The sequence below is a fragment of the Panulirus ornatus genome, chromosome 59, assembly GCF_036320965.1.
Source record: "Panulirus ornatus isolate Po-2019 chromosome 59, ASM3632096v1, whole genome shotgun sequence".
In the NCBI taxonomy this organism is placed as follows: Eukaryota; Metazoa; Arthropoda; class Malacostraca; order Decapoda; family Palinuridae; genus Panulirus; species Panulirus ornatus.
The window spans coordinates 23153482-23179424 of NC_092282.1; the positions used below are offsets into that span (position 1 = coordinate 23153482).

At 45.1% G+C, this 25943-nt stretch overlaps 1 protein-coding gene and 1 long non-coding RNA gene across 6 annotated transcripts in view; one reads left to right on the forward strand and one right to left on the reverse strand.

Moving 5' to 3' along the window:
* The first annotated feature begins 4193 nt into the window (after positions 1 to 4193).
* On the forward strand, positions 4194 to 8971 carry LOC139767258 (uncharacterized). Its single transcript, XR_011717028.1, has 2 exons — positions 4194 to 7381; positions 8763 to 8971. It is a non-coding gene; the product is annotated as an uncharacterized lncRNA (long non-coding RNA).
* A 2-nt stretch (positions 8972 to 8973) lies between these two features.
* The window catches only part of LOC139767257 (paired box protein Pax-6-like), a 224616-nt gene continuing 207646 nt past the window's right edge, over positions 8974 to 25943 (reverse strand). For all 5 annotated transcript variants that reach the window (XM_071696419.1, XM_071696418.1, XM_071696415.1 and 2 more), the window contains 5 exons: positions 20032 to 20178; positions 19278 to 19360; positions 18798 to 18976; positions 13776 to 14098; positions 8974 to 12847 (listed from right to left, as the gene is read on the reverse strand). In XM_071696419.1, coding sequence (XP_071552520.1) covers positions 12759 to 12847; positions 13776 to 14098; positions 18798 to 18976; positions 19278 to 19360; positions 20032 to 20178 — 821 coding nt within the window. In that variant the 3' untranslated portion in view covers positions 8974 to 12758. The remainder of the gene's footprint in view (positions 12848 to 13775; positions 14099 to 18797; positions 18977 to 19277; positions 19361 to 20031; positions 20179 to 25943) is intronic.

Genomic DNA, 25943 nt, shown 5'->3' on the forward strand with positions numbered 1-25943 from the left:
TTTCGTCACCCAGAGTTTCGCTCATCGGTGGGGGACGTTCCCAGTATTCGAACACCGTCTCAATAAATGAGGTAACGTTAACTTAGGATAAACGAAGAAGTCAATTCGACGCCACAGCTCCACCCCAAGCGCGCCCCGCCCCTCCGTAGCCTGTGAACCTGGGGTGGGGTTATGTGGTGAAGTGGGAGCCAGACGTAGGAGCCAAAATGAGTCGGCTTCTCAGCTCACACTGAGGCCACGTCCGTCTCCCGATGACGCCAGCGACTGCCGTAGGCGAATGCCAACTTGACCATCCCGCCATATATATCAATTCATAAATGGATTTTAACTTAAAAAAAAAAAAAACACAAAAAAACGAACACTAAATGAATAATTACCCAATACCTGAGGATGATTTACCTGTCCGGAGGTGAAAATGCCAGTGGAGTGGTTGGGTGGTGGTGGTGGCGAGGGAAAACGAGGAAGTAGGGGTAGAGTGAAGCATGGTGTGTGTGTGTGTGTGTGTGTGTGTTGGGGGTTGGGGGGGGGGGAGGCTGGGCTGCTTCTGGTAATCCTAGCATGGTGCAGGGGGGGGGTAACAATGGTAACTTTATGGAGTAACCTTAGTGGACGATGTCATGTTCTAACAGCACTTCGCTGGTTTATTCCTGCGCTACCCACTGGATGTTCCCCCCCCCCCCCCACCCACCTTAAACTGTGGCCATTAATGAACCACATACAATAGATTAGAATGATTTATGTCAAATATCTCTCTCTCTCTCTCTCTCTCTCTCTCTCTCTCTCTCTCTCTCTCTCTCTCTCTCTTACGGGCTGGTGATTATCGCATTCATAAAAAAAGATCTTTAATCCATGTAACACAACAACAATAATTTCCCGTTTTTTTTTCTGTTAGAAATCCTACAGTATGTAGGGCTGCACCTAGTGTGGATGAGGGCTCACGCGTGGTTACACGTGTCTCATGAATGTTACGCCGACTTCGTTGGTATGGTGTAATGGTGTGCAACATGTGAAGGTGATTTAGTAAGAGGAAAACATAAGACGTGAGGAAAATGGAGGCCAATGGTTGGCTTTCTCACGGAGTGTGGTGGGAGTGTGGCGTGAGTGTGGTGGGGCTACATCGTGAGTGTGGCGGGATTGCGTCGTGAGTGCGGTAGGAGTGTGGCGTGTGAGCGGGGACGAGTGTGGCGTGAGTGCGTCGTGAGTGCGGTGGGAGTGCGTCGTGAGTGTGGTGGGAGTGCGGCGTGAGTGCAGTGTTCGTGTGGAGTTCGTGTGGCGTGAGTGAGTTGGGAGTGTGGTGGTGTTCGTCGTGGCGTGAGTGCGGTGTTCGTGTGGTGGGAGTGTGGTGGTGTTCGTCGTGGCGTGAGTGAGGTGTTCGTGTGGTGTTCGTGTGGTGTGAGTGTGGTGTGAGTGTGGTGGTGTTCGTCGTGGCGTGAGTGTGGTGTTCGTGTGGTGTGAGTGTGGCGTGAGTGTGGTGTTCGTCGTGGCTGTGGTACGGGTCATATATTAGCTAGGAGTCGTCATGTGTGATCCACACATACATCCAGTTTGGCATTAGTCGATAAAATTCATACTTGCTGCCTTTATTCATTCCTGTCGCCAAACCACCAAACATGCAATGACAACCCCCCTCTCTCGCACGAGCGCGAGGTAGCGCTAGGAAAAGACAACAAAGGCCACATTCGTTCACACTCAGTCTCTAGCTGTCATGTAATAATGCACCGAAACCACAGCTCCCTTTCCACATCCAGGTCCCACAAAACTTTCATGGTTTACCCCAGACGCTTCACATGCGCCTGGTTCAGTCCATTGAAAGCACGTCGACCTTGGTATACTACATCGTTCCAATTCACTCTATTCCTTGCACGCCTTTCACCCTCAAAATCTTTTTCCACTCCATCCTTCCACCTCCAATTTGGTTTCCCACTTCTCTGTTCCCTCCATCTCTGACACATATATCCTCTTTCTCAATCTTTCCTCACTCATTCTCTCTATGTGACCAAACCATTTCCAAAGACCCTCTTCTGCTCTCTCAGCCACACTCTTTTTAATTACCACACATCTCTCATACCCTTTCATTACATACTCGATCAAACCACCTCACACCACATATTGTCCTCAGATATCTCATTTCCAAAACATCCACTCTCCTCCGAACAACCCTATCTACAGCCCACGCCTCGCAACCATACAACATTGTTGGAACCACTATTCCATCAAACATACCCATTTTTGCATTCCGAGATAATGTTCCCGCCTTTCACACATTTTTCAACGTTCCCAGAGCCTTCGCCCTCTTCCCCACCCTGTGACTCACTTCCGCTTCCATGGTTCCATCCGCTGCCAAATCCACTCCCAGGTATCTAAAACACTTCACTTCCTCCAGTTTTTCTCCATTCAAACTTACCTCCCAATTGACTTGTCCCTCAACCCTATTGTACCTAATAACCTTGCTCTTTTCACATTCACTCTTAGCTTTCTTCTTTCACACATTGTACCAAACTCAGTCACCAGCTTCTGCAGTTTCTCAGCCGAATCAGCCTCCAGCGCTGTATCATCAGCGAACAACTGACTCACTTCCCAAGCCCTCTCATCCACAACAGACTGCATACTTGCCCCTCTCTCCAAAACTCTTGCATGTACCTCCCTAACAACCCCATCCACAAACAAATTAGACAACCATTGAGACATCACGCACCCCTGCCGCAAACCGACATTCACTGGGAACCAATCACTTTCCTCCCTTCCTACTCGTACACATGCCTTACAGCAATAAAAAATTTTCACTGCTTCTAGCAACTTGCCTCCCATACCATATACTCTTAATACCTTCCGCAGAGCATCTCTATCAACTCTATCATATGCCTTCTCCAGATCCATAGATGCTACATACAAATCCATTTACTTTTCTAAGTATTTCTCACATACATTCTTCAAAGCAAACACCTGATCCACACATCCTCTACCACTTCTGAAACCACACTGCTCATCCCCAATCTGATGTTCAGGTGTTTGCTTTGAAGAATGTATGTGAGAAATACTTAGAAAAGCAAATGGATTTGTATGTAGCATTTATGGATCTGGAGAAGGCATATGATAGAGTTGATAGAGATGCTCTGTGGAAGGTATTAAGAATATATGGTGTGGGAGGAAAGTTGTTAGAAGCAGTGAAAAGTTTTTATCGAGGATGTAAGGCATGTGTACGTGTAGGAAGAGAGGAAAGTGATTGGTTCTCAGTGAATGTAGGTTTGCGGCAGGGGTGTGTGATGTCTCCATGGTTGTTTAATTTGTTTATGGATGGGGTTGTTAGGGAGGTAAATGCAAGAGTTTTGGAAAGAGGGGCAAGTATGAAGTCTGTTGGGGATGAGAGAGCTTGGGAAGTGAGTCAGTTGTTGTTCGCTGATGATACAGCGCTGGTGGCTGATTCATGTGAGAAACTGCAGAAGCTGGTGACTGAGTTTGGTAAAGTGTGTGGAAGAAGAAAGTTAAGAGTAAATGTGAATAAGAGCAAGGTTATTAGGTACAGTAGGGTTGAGGGTCAAGTCAATTGGGAGGTGAGTTTGAATGGAGAAAAACTGGAGGAAGTGAAGTGTTTTAGATATCTGGGAGTGGATCTGGCAGCGGATGGAACCATGGAAGCGGAAGTGGATCATAGGGTGGGGGAGGGGGCAAAAATTCTGGGGGCCCTGAAGAATGTGTGGAAGTCGAGAACATTATCTCGGAAAGCAAAAATGGGTATGTTTGAAGGAATAGTGGTTCCAACAATGTTGTATGGTTGCGAGGCGTGGGCTATGGATAGAGTTGTGCGCAGGAGGATGGATGTGCTGGAAATGAGATGTTTGAGGACAATGTGTGGTGTGAGGTGGTTTGATCGAGTGAGTAACGTAAGGTTAAGAGAGATGTGTGGAAATAAAAAGAGCGTGGTTGAGAGAGCAGAAGAGGGTGTTTTGAAGTGGTTTGGGCACATGGAGAGAATGAGTGAGGAAAGATTGACCAAGAGGATATATGTGTCGGAGGTGGAGGGAACGAGGAGAAGAGGGAGACCAAATTGGAGGTGGAAAGATGGAGTGAAAAAGATTTTGTGTGATCGGGGCCTGAACATGCAGGAGGGTGAAAGGAGGGCAAGGAATAGAGTGAATTGGAGCGATGTGGTATACCGGGGTTGACGTGCTGTCAGTGGATTGAATCAAGGCATGTGAAGCGTCTGGGGTAAACCATGGAAAGCTGTGTAGGTATGTATATTTGCGTGTGTGGACGTATGTATATACATGTGTATGGGGGGGGGTTGGGCCATTTCTTTCGTCTGTTTCCTTGCGCTACCTCGCAAACGCGGGAGACAGCGACAAAGTATAAAAAAAAAATATATATATATATATATATATATATATATATATATATATATATATATATATATATATATACATATATATATATTACTTCGCCTTAGAGACAGAGCTTTTAAATAACTTGTCGAACCTACCCAACGCCATTAGACTCAACTTAATAACGATATGAATAATAAATGGGGAAGAAATGACTCCATTCCCATTAATATCTGGCCATCCCCATTTTCAACAGTTTAATTTAATTTTTCTAGCGCCATGACAGTTTACAGTGAATTCGCCGAAAGAGCTTGTATAAATCACGTATTCTTAACACAGCGGCAAACACTTCCTTGAACTAGTTATTGCTGAAGGCCATCCAGCCACCACCACAGTATACTATCAGCCACCACCACCACAGTATACTATCAACCACAACCACAGTATACTATCATCAAGACCACCACAGTATACTATGATCAACCACCACCACAGTATACTACTATCAACCACCACCACAATATACTATCAACCACAACCACCACAGTATACTATCAACCACAACCACCACAGTATACTATCAACCACCACCACCACAGTATACTATCAACCATCACCATAGTATACTATCAACCACCACCACCACAGTATACTATCAACCATAACCACCACAGTATACTATCAACCACCACCACCACAGTATACTATCAACCACCACCACCACAGTATACTATCAACCACAACCAAAACAGTATACTATCAACCATAACCACCACAGTATACTATCAACCACCACCACCACAGTATACTATCAACCATCACCATAGTATACTATCAACCACAACCACCACAGTATACTATCAACCACCACCACCACAGTATACTATCAACCACCACCACCACAGTATACTATCAACCACAACCACCACAGTATACTATCAACCACCACCACCACAGTATTCTATCAACCACAACCACCACAGTATACTATCAACCACAACCACAGTATACTATCAACCACAACCACCACCACCACAGTATTCTATCAACCATAACCACCACAGTATACTATCAACCACAACCACCACAGCATACTATCAACCTCCACCACCACAGTATACTATCAACCACAACCACCACAGCATACTATCAACCTCCACCACCACAGTATACTATCAACCACAACCACCACAGTATACTATCCACTGCTTACTAACCACAACATACAGGTGTAACCTTGTGTGATGATGCTTGACTCCTAACTCTTCTTACATGTCTGGTGATGTCACTACATCATCCACCGTTACACTTCAACAAACAACATCTATGTTCCAGGTTGTGAACTGTGACCCACTACGCTCCAGCTTCACTCAATGAAAGCTTCGAAGCAGCGAGGGAGCGAGCGATACTCTCTTGGGTCCACACCTCAGTAAATGAAAGCTTCGAAGCAGCGAGCGAGCGAGCGATACTCCCTTGAGTCCACACCTCACTAAATGAAAGCTTCGAAGCAGCGAGCGAGCGAGCGATACTCCCTTGAGTCCACACCTCACTAAATGAAAGCTTCGAAGCAGCGAGCGAGCGAGCGATACTCCCTTAGATTCACACCTCACTAAATGAAAGCTTCGAAGCAGCGAGCGAGCGAGCGATACTCACTCGGGTTCACACCTCACCGAACGAAAGGGTTCACAACCTTGAGTGTCCCTGGGTTGTGTAGGTGGAGGCGGCTGAACCTACAACTATGAATAATAATCCTACAGAATAATTACGCTTCAGGATGGCTTCCGTTATCCTACAATGATTCCCATCATAATTGCTAAATAAAAAAGAGCCTCTCTCCTGCCATTTCCAACCTAATGGCCAAACTAGCAGTTCAACTCCCCTACCTAATGACTAATAATGAATTCCTGTCTATATCACTGTGGCCATTCTCATCCATTTTGCCCTCCTGAGTCAACCTCGACCCTCACGTACCTGTCAGCGGCTGGAATAAAGTAATTGCAAGTGTGTCACGCCATCCTGGAGCACAAGGGACGGTGCGTAGCGTCCCCCCGGCCTGTCGTGCGAACTCTACCTCAAAAATGGCGAGGTCCTGCAATGTTTACATAAACGGGTATCAAGTTGTCTATTACTGACTTAATTAATTCACCTTCACATACCGACTAAAACTTCGTTATGATACATACAACCAGTACTTGTTAACTCAGTGTTTTCTATGCGCATAAATTGAAGTGATCTAGATGCGTATGTATAAGAGATAAGCAGAATTCAAATGATACGAGTCGTACCTCCGCCAACGTAGTGTACGATACCGCAACGCCATTTCCGCAAGACAGAAAAAACATTGTACTTTTTTCAACACGTATTCTGTTATGTTTCAGAAAATTACTTTTCCCATGATTCCTAATAAACCCCCTTTTTTTTGTATCACCTTCGAGGCAATTCATGTTTAACTCACAGTTTCTAATACTATTTTTTACGTGAGAATTTATACAAAGTACGATACTGCTATACCTTGCTTTTCAACTTACTCTGTCACACGTTGTATTTAACATGGGATTACAATGTTGCTTCCTTCAAACAGGTCACTGTCTTGCTCTCTCTATAATCTATGACTCTTCTATGCTTTTTTTTTTTTTTTCCAGCTATTGATATTATTCTGTAGCATTCGCTAGCCCCCTTAAACTCGCTATTTTTCTTTAAGTCAAATATGTTGCGTATCACTCGCTGTTGTAAATATGTAAATATTCATAACATCACTGTAAATAACATCCTGATCTCTGTGTGTGAATTTACAGCTTCCCTGCGACATTGTTTTCATCGTCGCTATTTCTATCACGGTTGTAAATATCTGGAGTTTACAATATGGCTCCTTCAGTCTGTCAGACCCTATGAGAATATAGTGAACTTAAAGATCTGGTTTACTACAGATGGCTGTTACGAGGGAGGGGGGTCTGCTGGTCGTCGTGAGGAGGAGGGGGGTCTGCTGGCCTTCGTGAGGAGGAGGGTGGTCTGCTGGCCGTCTTAACAGACCATTCCCGACCCCCTCCAAGTTCTTCCACCAAGTAAGACTTCAGAGTCACCACCACCTTCATCATCAAGTCCAGTTATCATCATCTGTACGTCCCTCTGGACTCAAGACACTCGGACCGTACGTCCCTCTGGACTCAAGACACTCGGACCGTACGCCCCTCTGGACTCAAGACACTCGGACTGTGCGTTCCTAGACTCAAGACACTCGGACTGTACGTCCCTGGACTCAAGACACTCGGACTGAACGTCCCTGGACTGGCAGGATAGGAGGGTGTGGTAGGGCCTCCTCTCCTCCCTCCTACACCACCTGTCAGACAGGACGCGCCCGCGCCTGCGCACTCAAGTGCTGCTCCTACATTTCCCACCTCACATCACCCCCACCATGCCAGCGTCCACAGCATCACCCCGCCACCGTCACTTCCTTCCAAAGGATATCCCTCGTTCCTTAGTTGATGTTCGTCACTTCCTTCCAAAGGATATCCCTCGTCCCTTAGTTGATGTTCGTCACTTCCTTCCAAAGGATATCCCTCGTCCCTTAGTTGATGTTCGTCACTTCCTTCCAAAGGATATCCCTCGTCCCTTAGTTGATGTTCGTCACTTCCTTCCATAGGATATCCCTCGTCCCTTAGTTGATGTTTGCCACCACCACAAGCACTACGGGCCCGTCCCAGTGTATACAATCCGGTGGAAAAGCAGTTCCATCCCAGTCATGAATGAACAGTCAGGAGACCACCCATTCCAGTAACTGTGAGGGAAGAGGAGTGCTTCAGCTAACCCATGTCTGAAGTACTCCCGTTCTCTGTGCTGTGTGGACGCTGTCCATTTTCTATTTCTGGGTGTAAATTATTCAACGAATCGAGAATCGAATTAACATTACTATTTCAAACAGTCAAAAAGATTATTAAGAAATTGGAATGGTTTGTGTAATGCAGTATATAGGAGTGGAGGGTCTGTATATTGTATATTCCAGTATACAACATACAATAATCATAACGTAGTACCTAAATGTTTAAAGGATTAAGTAAACAAAATATTCAGAGTTGGAAATTAGATTTTTTTCTTTCGAGTCATAATAATAATATTGATAATTTAGCTTTTAAAATTTTTTCCGTTAAAAAAGTGTGTTCTTCATGTGTATGTTCTTCATGTGAATGTTCTTCATGTGTATGTTCTTTATGTGAATGTTCTTCATGTGCATATTCTTCATGTGAATGTTCTTCATGTGTATGTTCTTCATGTGAATGTTCTTCATGTGTATATTCTTCATGTGAATGTTCTTCATGCGTATGTTCTTCATGTTAATGTTCTTCATGTGTATGTTTTTGATGTGAATGTTCATCATGTGTATGTTCTTCATGTATATGTTCTTCATGTGTATGTTCTTCATGTGAATGACGACATCTTGTAACACAGGTCATGTGTGTAGTGAGAACATGAACACCTGAAGAAGGGTGTTCATCATCGTTCCACTGTGTTGGCTGTTATGATTTGACCTTGTCGGCCTTGAACGACCCTTACAAAGTCGTTAGACCCGACGCCAAATCACCAACGTGTAGTAAACTTTTGATTCCATAGTTTGTAAGAAAGAATAATAATAAAAAAGGGGATAAATGAGAGAGAAATGTCCTTATGAAACCTTTTTATTACAGACTATAGTCCATACCACAAAGCAACTTCTGTCAAAAAACACGTTACTCCACCATGGATGAATGGGAGGGGGATCAACAAAGACACCTCGTCAACTTAGCCACGTAACACCTTTGGGCAAGACTAACACCAGTTTAAAAGCCCCCCCCCCCAGGGAAATGGCCTTTGGCCCCCCGCCAAAGGCCAATAGAGTGGCGTGGCAGCCCCTTACAAATTAAAGGACAATTATCAACAAAGGCTACGTGTTTGACTTTTGTTAGAAAATGACTGATCAAGGATGACCAAGTGGGTTGGTGGAGGAGGCCACTGTGTGTAAGGAGGTCGTCCTTGTAAGTCGAGTATCATATTTAAGTATATGATACTCGACTTACAAGGACGACCACCTTACACACACGGTACGACCCCTTGGAACATGATGGTACGACCCACCAACCCCCCCCCCCTAGGATGGCCCCGTCTTTCCCCTATAAGGGTCAGGTCAAAGGTCATGGGCCATCCTACCGTGGGAGTGAGTGAGAGGGGAAATATATATATCTCTGTCCCATGTTTGCTGCCTCCACCATCTCCACACCAAGTCACCTTCATCCCCTAAGCTAATTCAACAAGGTGGTTGACCCTTTAGAGAAACACAAAGGGGAAAAAAAAGAAAATAATGTGCCATATATGTAATATAAGGCAAAGGTATCATTCACCCACACTCCTCAATAACATGTTTTTTTTTTTATTATTATTATTATCATTATTAATATTTATTTTGTCAGTAGCAACGAAGCATAGTGAAACGAACAGAAGCAATGTGCTGGAAATCTTGAAAACCGAGACACAGACAAGCTGGTCTGTTTCCTCAACACTGTATGAACTGTAGGAACAGAGGGCCTTGGAGTATTGTCAACACCACTGTAGAACTGGGGGAAGAGAACTGTCTGTAGAACAGTAGCTGGGGAAGAGAACTGTCTGTAGAACAGTAGCTGGGGAAGAGAACTGTCTGTAGAACAGTAGCTGGGGAAGAGAACTATCTGTAGAACAGTAGCTGGGGAAGAGAACTGTCTGTAGAACAGTAGCTGGGGAAGAGAACTGCCTGTAGAACAGTAGCTGGGGAAGAGAACTGTCTGTAGAACAGTAGCTGGGGAAGAGAACTGTCTGTAGAACAGTAGCTGGGGAAGAGAACTGCCTGTAGAACAGTAGCTGGGGAAGAGAACTGCCTGTAGAACAGGTCACTGTCAGGAAACTATGCAATGATGTCAGGTACTTCCCAAGCGGCCAGTGACCTTCTCAAACTAGTCCTGAAGACCACACGGGTCCCTGAAACTAGTCCTGAAGACCACATGGGTTCCTGAACTAGCCCTGAAGACCACATGGGTTCCTGAAACTAGTCCTGAAGACCACATGGGTTCCTGAAACTAGTCCTGAAGACCACATGGGTTCCCGAACGAGCCCTGAAGACCACATGGGTTCCTGAAATCAGTTCTGAAGCTGCACATCTCTTCTATCTTCATGTAACTGAATGAAAATGAAAGTACATAAGTCATGGATAACGCTGGGGTACTTTGTGCATCGAGAGACCAATATATATACATACATATATATATATATATATATATATATATATATATATATATATATATATATATATATATATATATATATATATATATATACGTTACAGGCAGATGAAGTCATTTGTTGACTAAGGAGGAATTTTAAAGGAAATTCTAATCAGTTGAACAAGACGCTGGAATGTGGCAATGTTCATTCATGGGGAGAACAATACAAAAATTGTTCCCTCTCGACCTTCAAGAGAGAGAGAGAGAGAGAGAGAGAGAGAGAGAGAGAGAGAGAGAGAGAGAGAGAGAGAGAGAGAGAGAGAGAGAGAGAGAGGCACCCACCCCCCTCCCTCCCCTCTCGACTATATCCCCCAAAACTTAAAAGAAAAAAAAAAAAGAAGAAGTTCACAAACGTCACTTAAGCCTAGTTCGAATGTACACACAAATAAACAAGTACCTGATTATTAATCAATTGTCCCATTTATATTAATTGTCCCATTTATACAGTACTTTCCTATGTACAGTCACAAGTGGATCCTGTCTTAAAATATCAGGTCAGGTCGTCCCTCCAAATTACCCTGATGCAAAGCTCAAGGCGGCTTGATATGACCTGTCACTGGGTCAATGGCCATTAAACCCAACAATGGAAACTGCTGTCGCTTACGTGTTCATAGACTCGCCCTCGCGTCACGATATATATTACACAGTGAGGTGGAGGATTACGCACACACACACACACACACACACACACACTCTCTCAAGGCCGAGGTTCAAGTGTTGTGATTCGAGGAGCACAAATGCAGAGTGTTAGCACTGTCAGCAGTGAAATGATACCTACAAGAATGGAGAAAAGGAACAGTGAATATATATATATATATATATATATATATATATATATCACATACATGTTGTTGTGGTGTTGGTTGGTTTAGCTCGAGCTGTCATCCCTCCAACTCCCCCTTAATCCCTCCCTGATCTCATGGGGAAGGGGAAGAGGAGGAGGGCCTTCAAAGAGGAGCTGATTGTATGACCTTATCTTCCGTGTTTATCTACAGCCCCTCCATCAGGAGGCTGAGTGGTCTGTCGTGGCCTTCCTGACAGTCAGCATGGATCGAAGAGCCGGTCTTAGGTCAGTGATTTCATCTCATAAACTACCCCACTTGGACGCAATTGGCCACAGTGGTGGTCCTCATTTTCATTCGTCAGACAGTAGTCAACACAGACCCTCAACCTGTCCATCAATCGTACATTTACAGCAGTCAATTTTGTCTCACAAAATAAATCTAACTGGTAAACAACTTTCCTCTTTTTTTTGTTTTTAATCCAGGGAATTTGAAAAATAAATAAGACTTATGTGTATCAATATACGAAGCTTGAGACTAGTAAATATTCACCGAAATATAAGTAATGGAATTTAAAAATATATTTATATATATATATGTATACCTATATATATCTTTCTTCACTTTTCTTTGTATGACAAGGCTTTGCACTGCAGTCAAGAATGAAAACTGAATATATAAAGAGGTACTTGTATTTTAATCGGTAAATTGGAATGTTTCAGCAAACCATCCAGGTTCACTTTGGCTAGAGTCACAACCGAGAGAAATTTCAACAATCATGGGTTACGCTAAGGTTGTGATAAGGTTGTGATATAGTGGAGTGAAGGAGGAGGAAGAGGAGGAGGAGGAGAAGGAGGAGGAGGTATACCACACCCTCAGGTAACCCAAGCCAGAGAGCAACATTGTGTTGATAGAGACAGACTTGGTTAATAAAAAGCTGTGTTAATATGGTGACCAGAAGCAATGTGTTGCTACCGTGGTTAATAACTGCAGATGCATTTCAGTGTTTTGTGTTCAATGACACGTCCCATCACTAGGTGGCAGCAGCAGCAGTGGCATGACACACATCTCATCACTATATGCTGGTGGCATGTTACACATCCCATCACTGGGTGCTGGTGGCATGACACACATCCCATCACTGGATGCTGGTGGCATGTTACACATCCCATCACTGGGTGCTGATGGCATGACACACATCCCACCACTGGCCATTGGTGGCAGCAGGGGTGGCATGACACACCCGGTGGCAGGCAGACACGAGACATCAGCAAACACATCCCAACCCACGTCCCTACGTTCTTCGCTCCACCGTCTCGTCCAGCACAGCTGCCTCACTCCCTCGCCCTCTTCTAGGAGCAGGTCGAGCCTCGGGGTTACTGTAGGCGTGTCCAGTACTGGGTGTTCATGTCGTGGTGTTGGCCAGGCACGGCAACAGGGACCGATACACCAGGAGACAGTAGACCTGGAATACATACATATGTAATTTTTACCACATGAACCACACAACAGGTATAGATAGGGCCTCTCATAAGTCCCAACTCACAGACAGAACTCACTGGTTGCCCTCAAAATCAATAACAAATGCTCACATGGGGTGCTAAGAACAGAAGACATACACACACACATCTGTGCTCATGGATGTGTGTATATAAAGTTCATGGTATGAAATACCAGCATCTGTTGTGAAGTAAAGGCACACAGTACATTCTTTCTGTGAGTCTGGATGGAAGAAAGGCATCTACCCAATAAAGATGAAGATGCTGTATCAAATGCATTATCCCCTGATAACTATATCGTCGATAAATGACCATTTATCACAAAGTCGAGCATGTTGATTGACTATATATTACCACAAGTATAGTTAACAACAATGTGAGAATATCTCTGTTTCAGAAATGTTCTGTAAGATTCGCTACAGTAAAACTACAGCTGTCAACTGTGAGCCTACAGTACTACAGTCAAGGTGGGAAAGTGTTGGTCAAGTCTTCTAATGTGAGTGATGCTAGCAACACACTTGTACCACAATCTCTACCACAAACAACACGCGACATCTGAATAGTTTTCTGGTTGAAGCTTTCCTGACACCCAGTGTGGTACAGGACACCCAGTGTGGCACAGGACACTCAGTGTGGCACAGGACACTCAGTGTGGCACAGGACACCCAGTGTGGCACAGGACACCCAGTGTGGCACAGGACACCCAGTGTGGTACAGGACACCCAGTGTGGTACAGGACACCCAGTGCGGTGGTGGAGGACACCCAGTGCGGTGGTGGAGGACACCCAGTGTGTTGGTGGAGGACACCCAGTGTGTTGGAGGACATCCAGTGTGGTGGGGGACACAACCCTGGGGCAGCTGGAGGTAAAGGAAGAAGGAGGAGGTTCAACTTACCAGCCTGTGAGTTGGGCGGTGTGGGCGTGTTGTACTCGTGGGCGTGTGGGGACTGGTGATGGTGGGAAGCTGGGTGGTAGAGCATGGGAGGGCACGTGGGCGAGGCGCGGGCGTGGGAGTACAGGGAGTCGTACGTGGGGCGCGCCATGTATGGGTTGTGGCCGTGGGCGTTGTCCCTGCTGACAGCCATCCCAGCGGTGGCCGGGCTGCTGGAGTGGACGACTGTCGGTGGAGGCTGCTGTGGCCCGAGGCAACTGGGGCTCGAAGCCACGGGTCCAACACTTGAAGTCATACCAAACCCTCCTCCGCCACCGCCCATTGACCTAAGACGAAAAGGAAAACAGTCAACAAGGCAACAAGACAAACACCAAGTCTGATCACCCGTTAAAAGTTGTTTACTTACGACACTACTTTAAGATGTAGTTGCCATTCTGTTTACTACAGAGGTCAACCTTAAGAATACGGGTCGTTTGACTATCGCTGGTGATTCCCACAGAAATAAACGACAGAAATATTCTTGTTTGACTATCGCTGTCGGAATGAACAATAGAAATATTCTTATTGAAGCAATGGATCATTCTGACCTGCAAGTTAACATAGCTTAAATATATAGATATAGTGACCAACATAGCACGAGTCAAACTTGCCTAATCTAAGTTCAATTCTTATTAAGGAAAGGAAGGCAGAAATGACCAAGGCTTTCCAGGTGTCTGTTACATGTTACAGGAAGAGGGAAAGCCAAGGTTACAGGGAGAGGGAAAGCCAAGGTTACAGGGAAAGGGAAAGACAAGGTTACAGGGAAAGCCAAGGTTACAGGGAGAGGGAAAGCCAAGGTTACAGGGAAAGGGAAAGACAAGGTTACAGGGAGAGGGAAAGACAAGGTTACAGGGAGAGGTAAAGCCAAGGTTACAGGGAAAGCCAAGGTTACAGGGAAAGCCAAGGTTACAGGGAAAGCCAAGGTTACAGGGAAAGCCAAGGTTACAGGGAAAGCCAAGGTTACAGGGAAAGGGAAAGACAAGGTTACAGGGAAAGCCAAGGTTACAGGGAGAGGGAAAGCCAAGGTTACAGGGAGAGGTAAAGCCAAGGTTACAGGGAAAGGGAAAGACAAGGTTACAGGGAGAGGTAAAGCCAAGGTTACAGGGAAAGCCAAGGTTACAGGGAAAGCCAAGGTTACAGGGAAAGCCAAGGTTACAGGGAAAGCCAAGGTTACAGGGAAAGCCAAGGTTACAGGGAAAGGGAAAGACAAAAGGAATAAAAGAACCGTACAGCTCAGCTTTGTAGGAATTCTGAACAGGTATCAAACTATAATGAAATTCATGGAAAGGTAATAATCACATGGTCAGCTATGGTCTATCCCTGATAACACAGGGCATCACAGGACGCATGTTTAACGTCTGGGGTAAACCATGGAAAGGTCTGTGGGGCCTGGATGTGGATAGGGAGCTGTGGTTTCGGTGCATTACATATGACAGCTAGAGAATGGATGTGCGCGGATGTGGTCTTTCGTCTTATGTTTCCTGGCGCTACCTTGGTGACGCAGGGGGTGGCGATCCTGTTTCCTATGGGGGCACGGTGGCGCCGGGAATGGATAAGGGCGAGCAAGTATGAATATGGACAAGTGTGTATATGTATATGTACGTGAATATATATATATATATATATATATATATATATATATATATATATATATATATATATATATATATATATACATATATAATTCTCTCTCTCTCTCTCTCTCTCTCTCTCTCTCTCTCTCTCTCTCTGCGTATTCGCCATTTCCCGCGTTAGCGAGGTAGCTTTAAGAACAGAGGACTGAACCTTAGATGGCATATCCTCACCTGACCCCCTTCTCTGTTCCTTCTTTTGGAAAATCAAAAAAAAAAACGAGATGGGAGAATTTCCAGCCCCCCCCCCCCCCCGCTCCCTCCCCTTTTAGTCGCCTTCTACGACACGCAGGGAATACGTGGGAAGTATTCTTTCTCCCCTATCCCCATTGTAGGATTTTTTTTTCTAGAAAGGTAAAAGGGATGATTTTCAGGAGGGATTATGAACGTTAAACATTTATTATTAAAAAAATCTTTGCAGTGTATTATTTATGATGAAAGATTTCTTAAATGTTTGATTTGTTTGTTTGTTTACTTCTAGTTTAGTAAACGTGATCATGGGAGAGTAGGTTAAGGACAAAGTGAAATATGATCACCTGGACAAAGTAATAGGTTACCAGGACAAAGTAACAGGTTACCAGGACAATGTAAAAGATTGGTTACTAGGACAAAGTAAAAGATGGTTACCAGGACAAAGTAAAATATGGTTACCAGGACAAAGTAACAGGTTACCAAGACAAAGACGGTTACCAACCAAAATAGACGGAGGTATGAAATAATTTCTGACAAGATGTCAACACCATTCGTCATGCAAAATGAACTGCTGTTGTTAATTAAAACGTAAGTATGTTTGAAGAAAATAAATGGAGGCAAAGAATCGGAAGGAATTCCATTCGTGTATGAACAACTGACAGTCTCATTAAGGGAAAGAAGCAAGAATATGATGACTAAATGAACAAAGACGAGACGCCACAACCCGACCGTGGAGGTCAAATACACACACACACACACACACACATATACATATATATATATATATATATATATATATATATATATATATATATATATATATATATATATATATATATATATATATAAAGGGGGTCAAGAGAAAGGTGCAGGAGGTGAAAAAGAGGGCAAATGAGAGTTGGGGTGAGAGAGTATCATTAAATGTTAGGGAGAATAAAAAGATGTTTTGGAAGGAGGTAAATAAAGTGCGTAAGACAAGAGAACAAATGGGAACATCAGTGAAGGAGGCTAATGAGGAGATGATAACAAGTAGTGGTGATGTTAGGAGATGGAGTGAGATACAGTGTTAGATATAGGGTGTTTTGGTCAAGGTGGTGTTAGGGAGAATGATTTGGTAAACAGAGAAGAGGTAGTAAAAGCTTTGCAGAAGATGAAAGCTGGCAAGGCAGCGGGTTTGGATGGTATTGCAGTGGAATTTATTAAAAAAGGGGGTGACTGTGATGTTGACTGGTTGGTAAGGTTATGTAATGTATGTATGACTCATGGTGAGGTGCCTGAGGAATGGCGGAATGCATGCATAGTGCCATTGTACAAAGGCAAAGGGGATAAAGGTGAGTGCTGAAATTACAGAGGTATAAGTTTGTTGAGTATTCCTGGGAAATTATATGGGAGGGTATTGATTGAGAGGGTGAAGGCATGTACAGAGCATCAGATTGGGGGTGAGCAGCGTGGTTTCAGAAGTGGTAGAGAATGTGTGGATCAGGTGTTTGCTTTGAAGAATGTATGTAAGAAATACTTAGAAAAGCAAAAGGATTTGTATGTAGCATTTATGGATCTGGAGAAGGCATACGATAGAGTTGATAGAGATGCTCGGTGGAAGGTATTAAGAATATATGGTGTGGGAGGTAAGTTGTTAGAAGCAGTGAAAAGTTTTTATCGAGGATGTAGAGCATGTGTACGTGTAGGAAGAGAGGAAAGTGATTGGTTCTCAGTGAATGTCGGTTTTCGGCAGGGAAGCGTGATGTCTCCATGGTTGTCTAATTTGTTTATGGATGGGGTTGTTAGGGAGGTGAATGCAAGAGTTTTGGAGAGAGGGGAAAGTACGCAGTCTGTTGTGGATGAGAGGGCTTGGGAAGCGAGTCAGTTGTTCGCTGATGATACAGCGCTGGTGGCTGATTCGGCTGAGAAACTGCAGAAGTTGGTGACTGAGTTTGGTAAACTGTGTGAAAGAAGAAAGCTGAGAGTAAATGGGAATAAGAGCAAGATTATTAGGTACAGTAGGGTTGAAGGACAAGTCAATTGGGAGGTAAGTTTGAATGGAGAAAAACTGGAGGAGGTAAAGTGTTTAAGATATCTGGGAGTGGATTTGGCAGCGGATGGAACCATGGAAGCGGAAGTGAATCACAGGGTGGGGGAGGGGACGAAAGTTCTGGGAGCGTTGTAAAATGTGTGGAAGGCGAGAACATTATCTCGGAAAGCAAAAATGGGTATGTTTGAAGGAATAGTGGTTCCAACAATGTTATATAGTTGCAAGGCGTGGGCTATAGATAGAGTTGTGCAGAGGGGGGTGGATGTGCTGGAAATGAGATGTTTGAGGACAATATGTGGTGTGAGGTGGTTTGATCGAATAAGTAATGAAAGGGTAAGAGAGATGTGTGGTAATAAAAAGAGCGTGGTTGAGAGAGCAGAGGAGGGTGTTTTGATATGGTATGGTCACATGGAGAGAATGAGTGAGGAAAGATTGACAAAGAGGATTATGTGTCAGAGGTTGAGGGAACGAGGAGAAGTGGGAGACCAAATTGGAGGTGGAAGGATGGAGTGAAAAAGATTTTGAGCGATCGGGGCCTGACCATGCAAGTGGGTGAAAGGCGCGCAAGGAACAGAGTGAATTGGAACGATGTGGCATACCGGGGTCGACGTGCTGTCAATGGATTGAACCAGGGCATGTGAAGCGTCTGGGGTAAACCATGGAAGTTTTGTGGGGCCTGGATGTGGAAAGGGGGCTGTGGTTTCGGTGCATTATACATGACAGCTAAAGACTGAGTGTGAACGAATGTAGCCTCTGTTATCTTTTCCTAGCGCTACCTCGCGCGCATGGGGGGGGAGGGAGTTGTCATTTCATGTGTGGCGTGGTGGCGACGAGAATGAATAAAGGCAGCAAGTATGAATTATGTATATGTGTATATATGTATATGTCTGTGTATGTATATATATGTATACGCTGAAATGTATAGGTATGTATATATAGTGCGTGTGTGGACGTGTCTGTATACAAATGTGTATGTGGGTGGGTTTGGCCATTCTTTCGTCTGTTTCCTTGCGCTACCTCGCTAATGCGAGAGACAGCGACAAAGTATAATAATAATAATGATAATGATATATATATAATTATAATGGTAAACATTTTCTATAATTCTGCTCAATCACTGTTTACGGGACTCACCCATAGGTATCAGCCACGGACATCGGGGGCGGCGGTAGCGGCGTGTACATGGGCGTGGGCGTGAAGGAGTTGTTGATAATTCTTGTGGGCGAGGAAGGCGCTACGCTCTCGGCCGCCCGCCTCTGGTTCCGCAGTTTCTCCTCCCGCCGCCATTTTGCGCGTCGGTTACTGAACCAAACCTGCCTCAGACACAGATCATTGTAATGCCTTATTTAGCGATAATTATATCTTAATTTCTTATTTAATTAACTTCCTTACATTTAGGAATTATTTCTCCTTCTTGGACATGATGCATATGTGTATATTTTGCTTAAAAGACAATTAGTCATCTGAAATTCTTCTGGTATAATGAGTATTAATGTTTTATGCTTGCCGTGTCTCACTTTGACCTAACTAACGCAGGGGATTGTACAGAAACCAACATTTTGATCAGAGGAAACACTTCGTCAGCTGTGTTGGAGCTGAGCCAGAGGAACTTACCTGTATTCGTGCTTCAGGAAGGCCAATTTTAGCAGCAAGTCTCTCTCGCGCGAACACATCCGGGTAGTGGGTGCGTTCGAATTCTGTGGACAAGCGGCAGAAGGTGAGAGGAAAAGTCGTCAAGAATTGCCTCAACTAAATATAAAAAAAAAAAACATCGAATCACATTGAGATTACCCATCAAGCAAAGCACATGATAACTCTATGAATCATACCTTCAAAACTACTTTTTAGGTGGAAAATTCCAACAACCTAGCCAGACGTAAAGTGGATTCGGACAATCAATTGTGGTTGCCTGGGAATGACTTCGAAATCTGAGGAACAGCTTTTAAAAGGGTTGTTATGCTGTGTTTGACGAAGTATTATCCGTAGTCTTGATCTTAGGTTGACCATGGTGGTTGTAGCTAAGGTTCCACCACCACGTAACATCAGTATTCACCAGACGGGTAAGTATATGAACAGTTTATGATATGATTCAACCCAGTGCTTTCGCTTAAGATCTCGAGTTTAGATTTATTTAGCTCTTCCTCGCCAGCGTCCCTTTTGAGCTCCCGAATGACCTGTTCCTCTCTCTCTCTCTCTCTCTCTCTCTCTCTCTCTCTCTCTCTCTCCTTTGTCTTGAGCTCCCGAATGACCTCTCTCTCTCTCTCTCTCTCTCTCTGTCTTGAGCTCCCGAATGACCTCTCTCTCTCTCTCTCTCTCTCTCTCTCTCTCTCTCTCTCTCTCTCTCTCTCTCTCTCTCTCTCTCTCTCACCTTTCTCTAGGCTATCAATCTGGTCGTTGGTGAAGGAGGTCCTGTTTCTCTGCAGTTTCCGCTTCAGGTGGAGTCTGGCCTGGTCCTCGCTGCTGCTGTTCTCGCTGCTGCCCGCGTTGCTGTCCTCGCTCAGATCTCCCATGTCACCTTAAAGTGGAGGAGAGAACCAATACTGCTGTTTAGAGAGCCACTGGGGAAGAAACTGTCATGTCTACAGGGTTAGGTAGTAGCCTAGGCGTAGGGTTAGGTTAGGTGTTTGGTTAGGCTAGGTTGGGTTAGTTTATGTGGCTCGGTTAGGTTAGGGGCGTAGGGTTTGGTTAGGTGTAGGGTTAGGTTAGATTAGGCTAGGCTAGGTGCAGGGTCAGGTTAGGTTAGGTGTAAGGTTAGGTTAGATTAGGCTAGGCTAGGTGCAGGGTCAGGTTAGGTTAGGTGTAAGGTTAGGGTAGATTAGGCTAGGCTAGGTGTAGGGTCAGGTTAGGTGTAGGGTTAGATTAGATTAGGTTAGGCTAGGTGTAGGGTTAGGTTAGGTTAGGTGTAGGGTTCGGTTAGATTAGGCTAGGCTGGGTGTAGTGTTAGGTTAGGTGTAGGGTTAGGTTACATTAGGCTAGGCTAGGTGTAGGGTTAGGTTAGGTTAGATTAGGATAGGTTAGGTGTAGGGTTAGGTTAAGCAGGCTTCAACCCTCTAGCCACCAGTGACAGAACAGTGGCTATATAGAAATACACTCTTAACCGTCTATACAGGGAGACTGCAGCTGTCTATATGGAAATATAGCTAACTCATTTCTAGTAGAAGTCTACTGAGAAGGTTATTAAGACGAATAATAGCTATGGTTGGCAAGAGGACATAGACAAGCCCCGAAGGGCATAAAGGCAGGGGTTACAGGGTGAAGAATGTCGTCTGTGGGTTGTAGTGGACCAAGAGGGAGGACTGTGGGTTCTAGTGGACCAAGAGGGAGGACTGTGGGTTCTAGTGGACCAAGAGGGAGGACTGTGGGTTATAGTGGACCAAGAGGGAGGACTGTGGGTTCTAGTGGACCAAGATGGAGGACCGTGGGCTACAGCAGACCACCAACCCACCTGTAAATAAAATGTTTTGGTATCCAGACTCGTCCTTGTATACAAATTACTTGGTAGACAACTTGAGGAAAAAAAAAAAAAACATTTCAAATATTTATTTCATTGGCGTAATAAAGTAATGAAGATTAGAATATTGTAATATTGTGATGTGACTTCTGGCAAGATGTGCAGCCACCATGAGGCTGTCGGGGGATGTGACCTTTGACAAGATGTGCAGCCGCTCCCGGGGTCTGCCATCTTTGAAGGCAAATGGTAAACAAGCTCTGTTATGTCTGCTGTATCGTTCCTTTAGTATTTTATTTTTCTTCTTTACTCTCTCTACGAGTTCTCTGACTTACTTGTACAAATTTCCTCTAACAAACGATAGGGAAAGGCCCTGATATCGTCGGCAAATGACAGGCTCTGGCTACTGTTAGGATGACAAAGGATATAATATTAGGGAAGTAAACTGGTCCCCCTTTACCCTTTCATTCTCAGTTTATTATGACGCGCCGGTGGGGGGGTGATCGTTGCCAAGTCCCACAATACAATGTATGCGTCATATTTATTCATCAGACGTACTGGCCAGCCTTTCCATAAACTGGCGATACATCACTTCGACAATATAGCATTAATTCTATCCAATATGCAGATGAGTCGTGAAAGGGAATGGAAATACAAGCATAAAACTCTGAAGGAAAATAGCAAGTGGCATCCCTCATATGGAGATAAGACGTACATATTCGAGCGTGGCCAGTGAGGCAGAAGACGCTGATAAGTCCACACACGCTGGTGGGAGCCGCTGCTGCGCTCACCATGGGATAGTGACTGGGTGAGCGACGGAGACACCAAGGGATGGGATAGGGACCCTGGGACGACCAGAGGTGAGATACGTGGGAAGGAAATGAAAGAGAGAGAGAGGATGAAAGACAGGAATAGCGAGGGAGAGATTAGGAAAAACGTACCACAAGGGGAGACTATAGAAAACAGAAGAGGCACAGAGAAAATATGAAAAAAAAACAAAAACGGAAGGGGAATTGACGGAAGAGACGGTGGGGTGGGTGTGTGTGGAAGGGTGTAGAATACTGGCAAGGAGACAGAGAAGGAATGATATGAAGGCTAAGGAAAGCAAGAGCCAAGGGCATGAGGACAGAGAAGGAAATGAAACTCGATGCGAATGAAGAAAGAAAGAAAATGATTGAAAAGGAAGGATTGATGAACTGGGACAGATCCAGGAAATGGCTTAGTACGTGAGGAACCTTGAAGGACACAAGGAGAGGGACAGTGAGGGGACATGCGGGAGGACATAGGTGAGGGGAACAGGCGTCAGAGACATACGTGAGGAGACAGACGTCGGAGACATACGTGAGGGGACAGACGTCGGAGACATACGTGAGGGGACAGACGTCGGAGACATACGTGAGGGGACAGTCGTCGGAGACATACGTGAGGGTGGACAGACGTCGGAGACAAGCGTGAGGGGACAGACGTCGGAGACATACGTGAGGGGACAGACGTCGGAGACATACGTGAGGGTGGACAGACGTCGGAGACATACGTGAGGGGAACAGACGTCGGAGACAAGCGTGAGGGGACTGACGTCGGAGACAAGCGTGAGGGGACAGACGTCGGAGACATACGTGAGGGGACAGACGTCGGAGACATACGTGAGGGGAACAGACGTCGGAGACAAGCGTGAGGGGAACAGACGTCGGAGACAAGCGTGAGGGGACAGACGTTGGAGACATACGTGAGGGGACAGACGTCGGAGACATACGTGAGGGTGAACAGACGTCGGAGACAAGCGTGAGGGGACAGACGTCGGAGACATACGTAAGGGGAACAGACGTCGGAGACATACGTGAGGAGACAGACGTCGGAGACATACGTGAGGGTGGACAGACGTCGGAGACATACGTGAGGGGACAGACGTCGGAGACATACGTGAGGGGACAGTCTCTAAGGTACAGGTGACATAGGACGGGAGGGGGAAAAAATGCCAACAGGACAGACGGGAGGGGACAGTAACAGAGGTACGGGTCAGAGTGGGAGGGGAGCTGGGGGGGCTGGCTGGGGCTGGGGCTGGCTGGCTGGGGCTGGGGCTGGCTGGGGCTGGGGCTGGCTGGGGCTGGGGCTGGGGCTGGGGTCATCATCTCGCGACACACCACATCACGACCTGCCACACAGCAGTGACCTCTGCTCGCTTCTCCGGGTCATGTGAGACATACGTAGGTAGACATGTGTATATATGTATGTGTCTGTGTGTGTGTATATATATGTGTACATTGACATGTATGGGTATGTATATTTGCGTGTGTGGACGTGTATGTATATACATGTGTATGGGGGTGGGTTGGGCCATTTCTTTCGTCTGTTTCCTTGCGCTACCTCGCAAACGCGGGAGACAGCGACAAAGCAAAATGAATATGTATATATATATATATATATATATATATATATATATATATATATATATATATATATATATATATATCAGACATTTTTTTCCTATATTTCCAGCGCTTCAAGTAACATCTTTGGTTCCGACTCGCTTGTGCTGGCGGACGAACGGTAGTGAGAGAGAGAGAGAGAGAGAGAGAGAGAGAGAGAGAGAGAGAGAGAGAGAGAGAGAGAGAGAGAGAGAGAGAGAGAGAGAGTACAACTCGCTCTCCTCGTCCTGAACAAATACGTAATAAATAAAGAGCAAGGAAAAGGGAATGACGGGTGAAGAACCGTGATGCCCAAGGCTCGAGGGTATAGGTTCGAATCCTGGTTCCGGCAGTCGGTCCACAGGCAACCCAGCTGTTCATCCACCCCTTACGGATTAGTCGATAAAATGGGTACTTGGCTCAGGCTAGGGTCGTCACTTGTTTACCAAATGGCCTGTCCTAGCTTCGTCTCTTCGTTGTATATCAACTGACTGTAATATTTCTCTCTTGTGCCTCCCCTAATGATGTGATTATGACACGAAAGTGCACTTAGGAACTCATTGTGTCTCATTTTCCCCGTGGACTCATAGGAATATATATATATCGTTAATGGGATGGCCTTGATTAGGGCCTCAGCTGCCCGTGCCGTCTCAACTAACATTAAAAAAGAAAGAAAGAAAGAAGCAGAGAAACTTTAATAACAATGATATGGATCAGACAGGAGACGTGGATCAGACAGGAGACAGACATGGATCAAACAGGAGACAGACATGGATCAAACAGGAGACAGACATGGATCAAACAGGAGACAGACATGGATCAAACAGGAGACAGACATGGATCAGACAGGCAGGAGACAGACATAGATCAAACAGTAGACAGACATGGATCAGACAGACAGGAGACAGACATGGATCAGACAGACAGGAGACGGACATGGATCAGACAGGAGACAGACATGGATCAAACAGGCAGGGGACAGACATGGATCAGACAGGAGACAGACATGGATCAGACAGACAGGAGACAGACATGGATCAGACAGACAGGAGACGTGGATCAGACAGACAGGAGACGGGGTCGCCCATAAAAAGCTGATGAGATAGGCCATGGTTGGTGAGGAGACGTGCGCACGTCAGAGGAGTGTTAGCGAATTGGGTTGGAGTGTGCAGGGGGGGAGGGGGAGTGCCACCGCTCCTCTTGTTCCATGGGAATGAACTACACTTGAACAAGTGTGCGGATGGTGCACAGATGAGGAGGAGGGGGGTCAAAAGCGAGGGGGAAATTGCATCAAATTACAAGGGGACTTCGACACACCACGAGTAAATGTGCAATTGTGAAGATGGGACAACAGTGAAAGAAGACTTCAATGTGAATGTTTTCGAGTCGGAAATAATCTGTTTGGATCTGTGTGTGTGTGTGTGTGTGTGTGAGAGAGAGAGAGAGAGAGAGAGAGAGAGAGAGAGAGAGAGAGAGAGAGAGAGAGAGAGAGAGAGAGAGAGAGAGACTTAAGGAGTCGCCACTGTACCCTAACCAGTGGCCAGAGTCCCACTTGAGGAGAACTGTTTGAGAAACACATGAGACTAGAATATGTTCCTTAAGTTTGTTTTACATATTTACATTATCACATAGAACTATAATACACAATATCCGGAGGATGGAAAGAGAAAAGGTTCCCTGGTTATGACAACAGAGATATAGTCCCATGCAAGAGGCCTTGAATTTGGTTCATTATGGAAGAGAGAAGAATAAGAAGTGAGTTATTGGAACCTCTTTAAAGTGTCAGACCTGTTGGATGGTGTTAATAGAGAACGATTCGAAAGATACAGAGATAGAAGAATGAAAGAATATAACGTAAAACGAACAATGAGAAAATATAACGTAAAAGTTAGACAGAAAAAAATATGCCAAGAATGACTTTGAGAGGAAAAGAGTGGTTGATGATGGGAGTAAAGTGGACACTAACACTGTGGAGACGAGGAGACAGAAGTGTCCAATGTTGTATGAGGAGGAGAAAATACAAGGGACAATACAGCCCCACGAGTGTACAACACCCCACACCCCAACCGTACACTTCAAACAGATCATTACAACTCGCTAAAGACACAGATCATTACAACTCGTTAATGACACAGATCAATACGACTCGCTAATGACACAGATCAATACGGCTCGCTAATGACACAGATCAATACAACTCGCTAATGACACAGATCAATACAACTCGCTAATGACACAGATCAATACAACTCGCTAATGACACAGATCAATACAACTCGCTAATTACACAGATCAATACAACTCGCTAATTACACATCAATCAACTCGCTAATGACACATCATTACAATTCGCTAATGACACAGATCAATAAGACTCGCTAATTACACATCAATCAACTCGCTAATAACACAGATCAATACAACTCG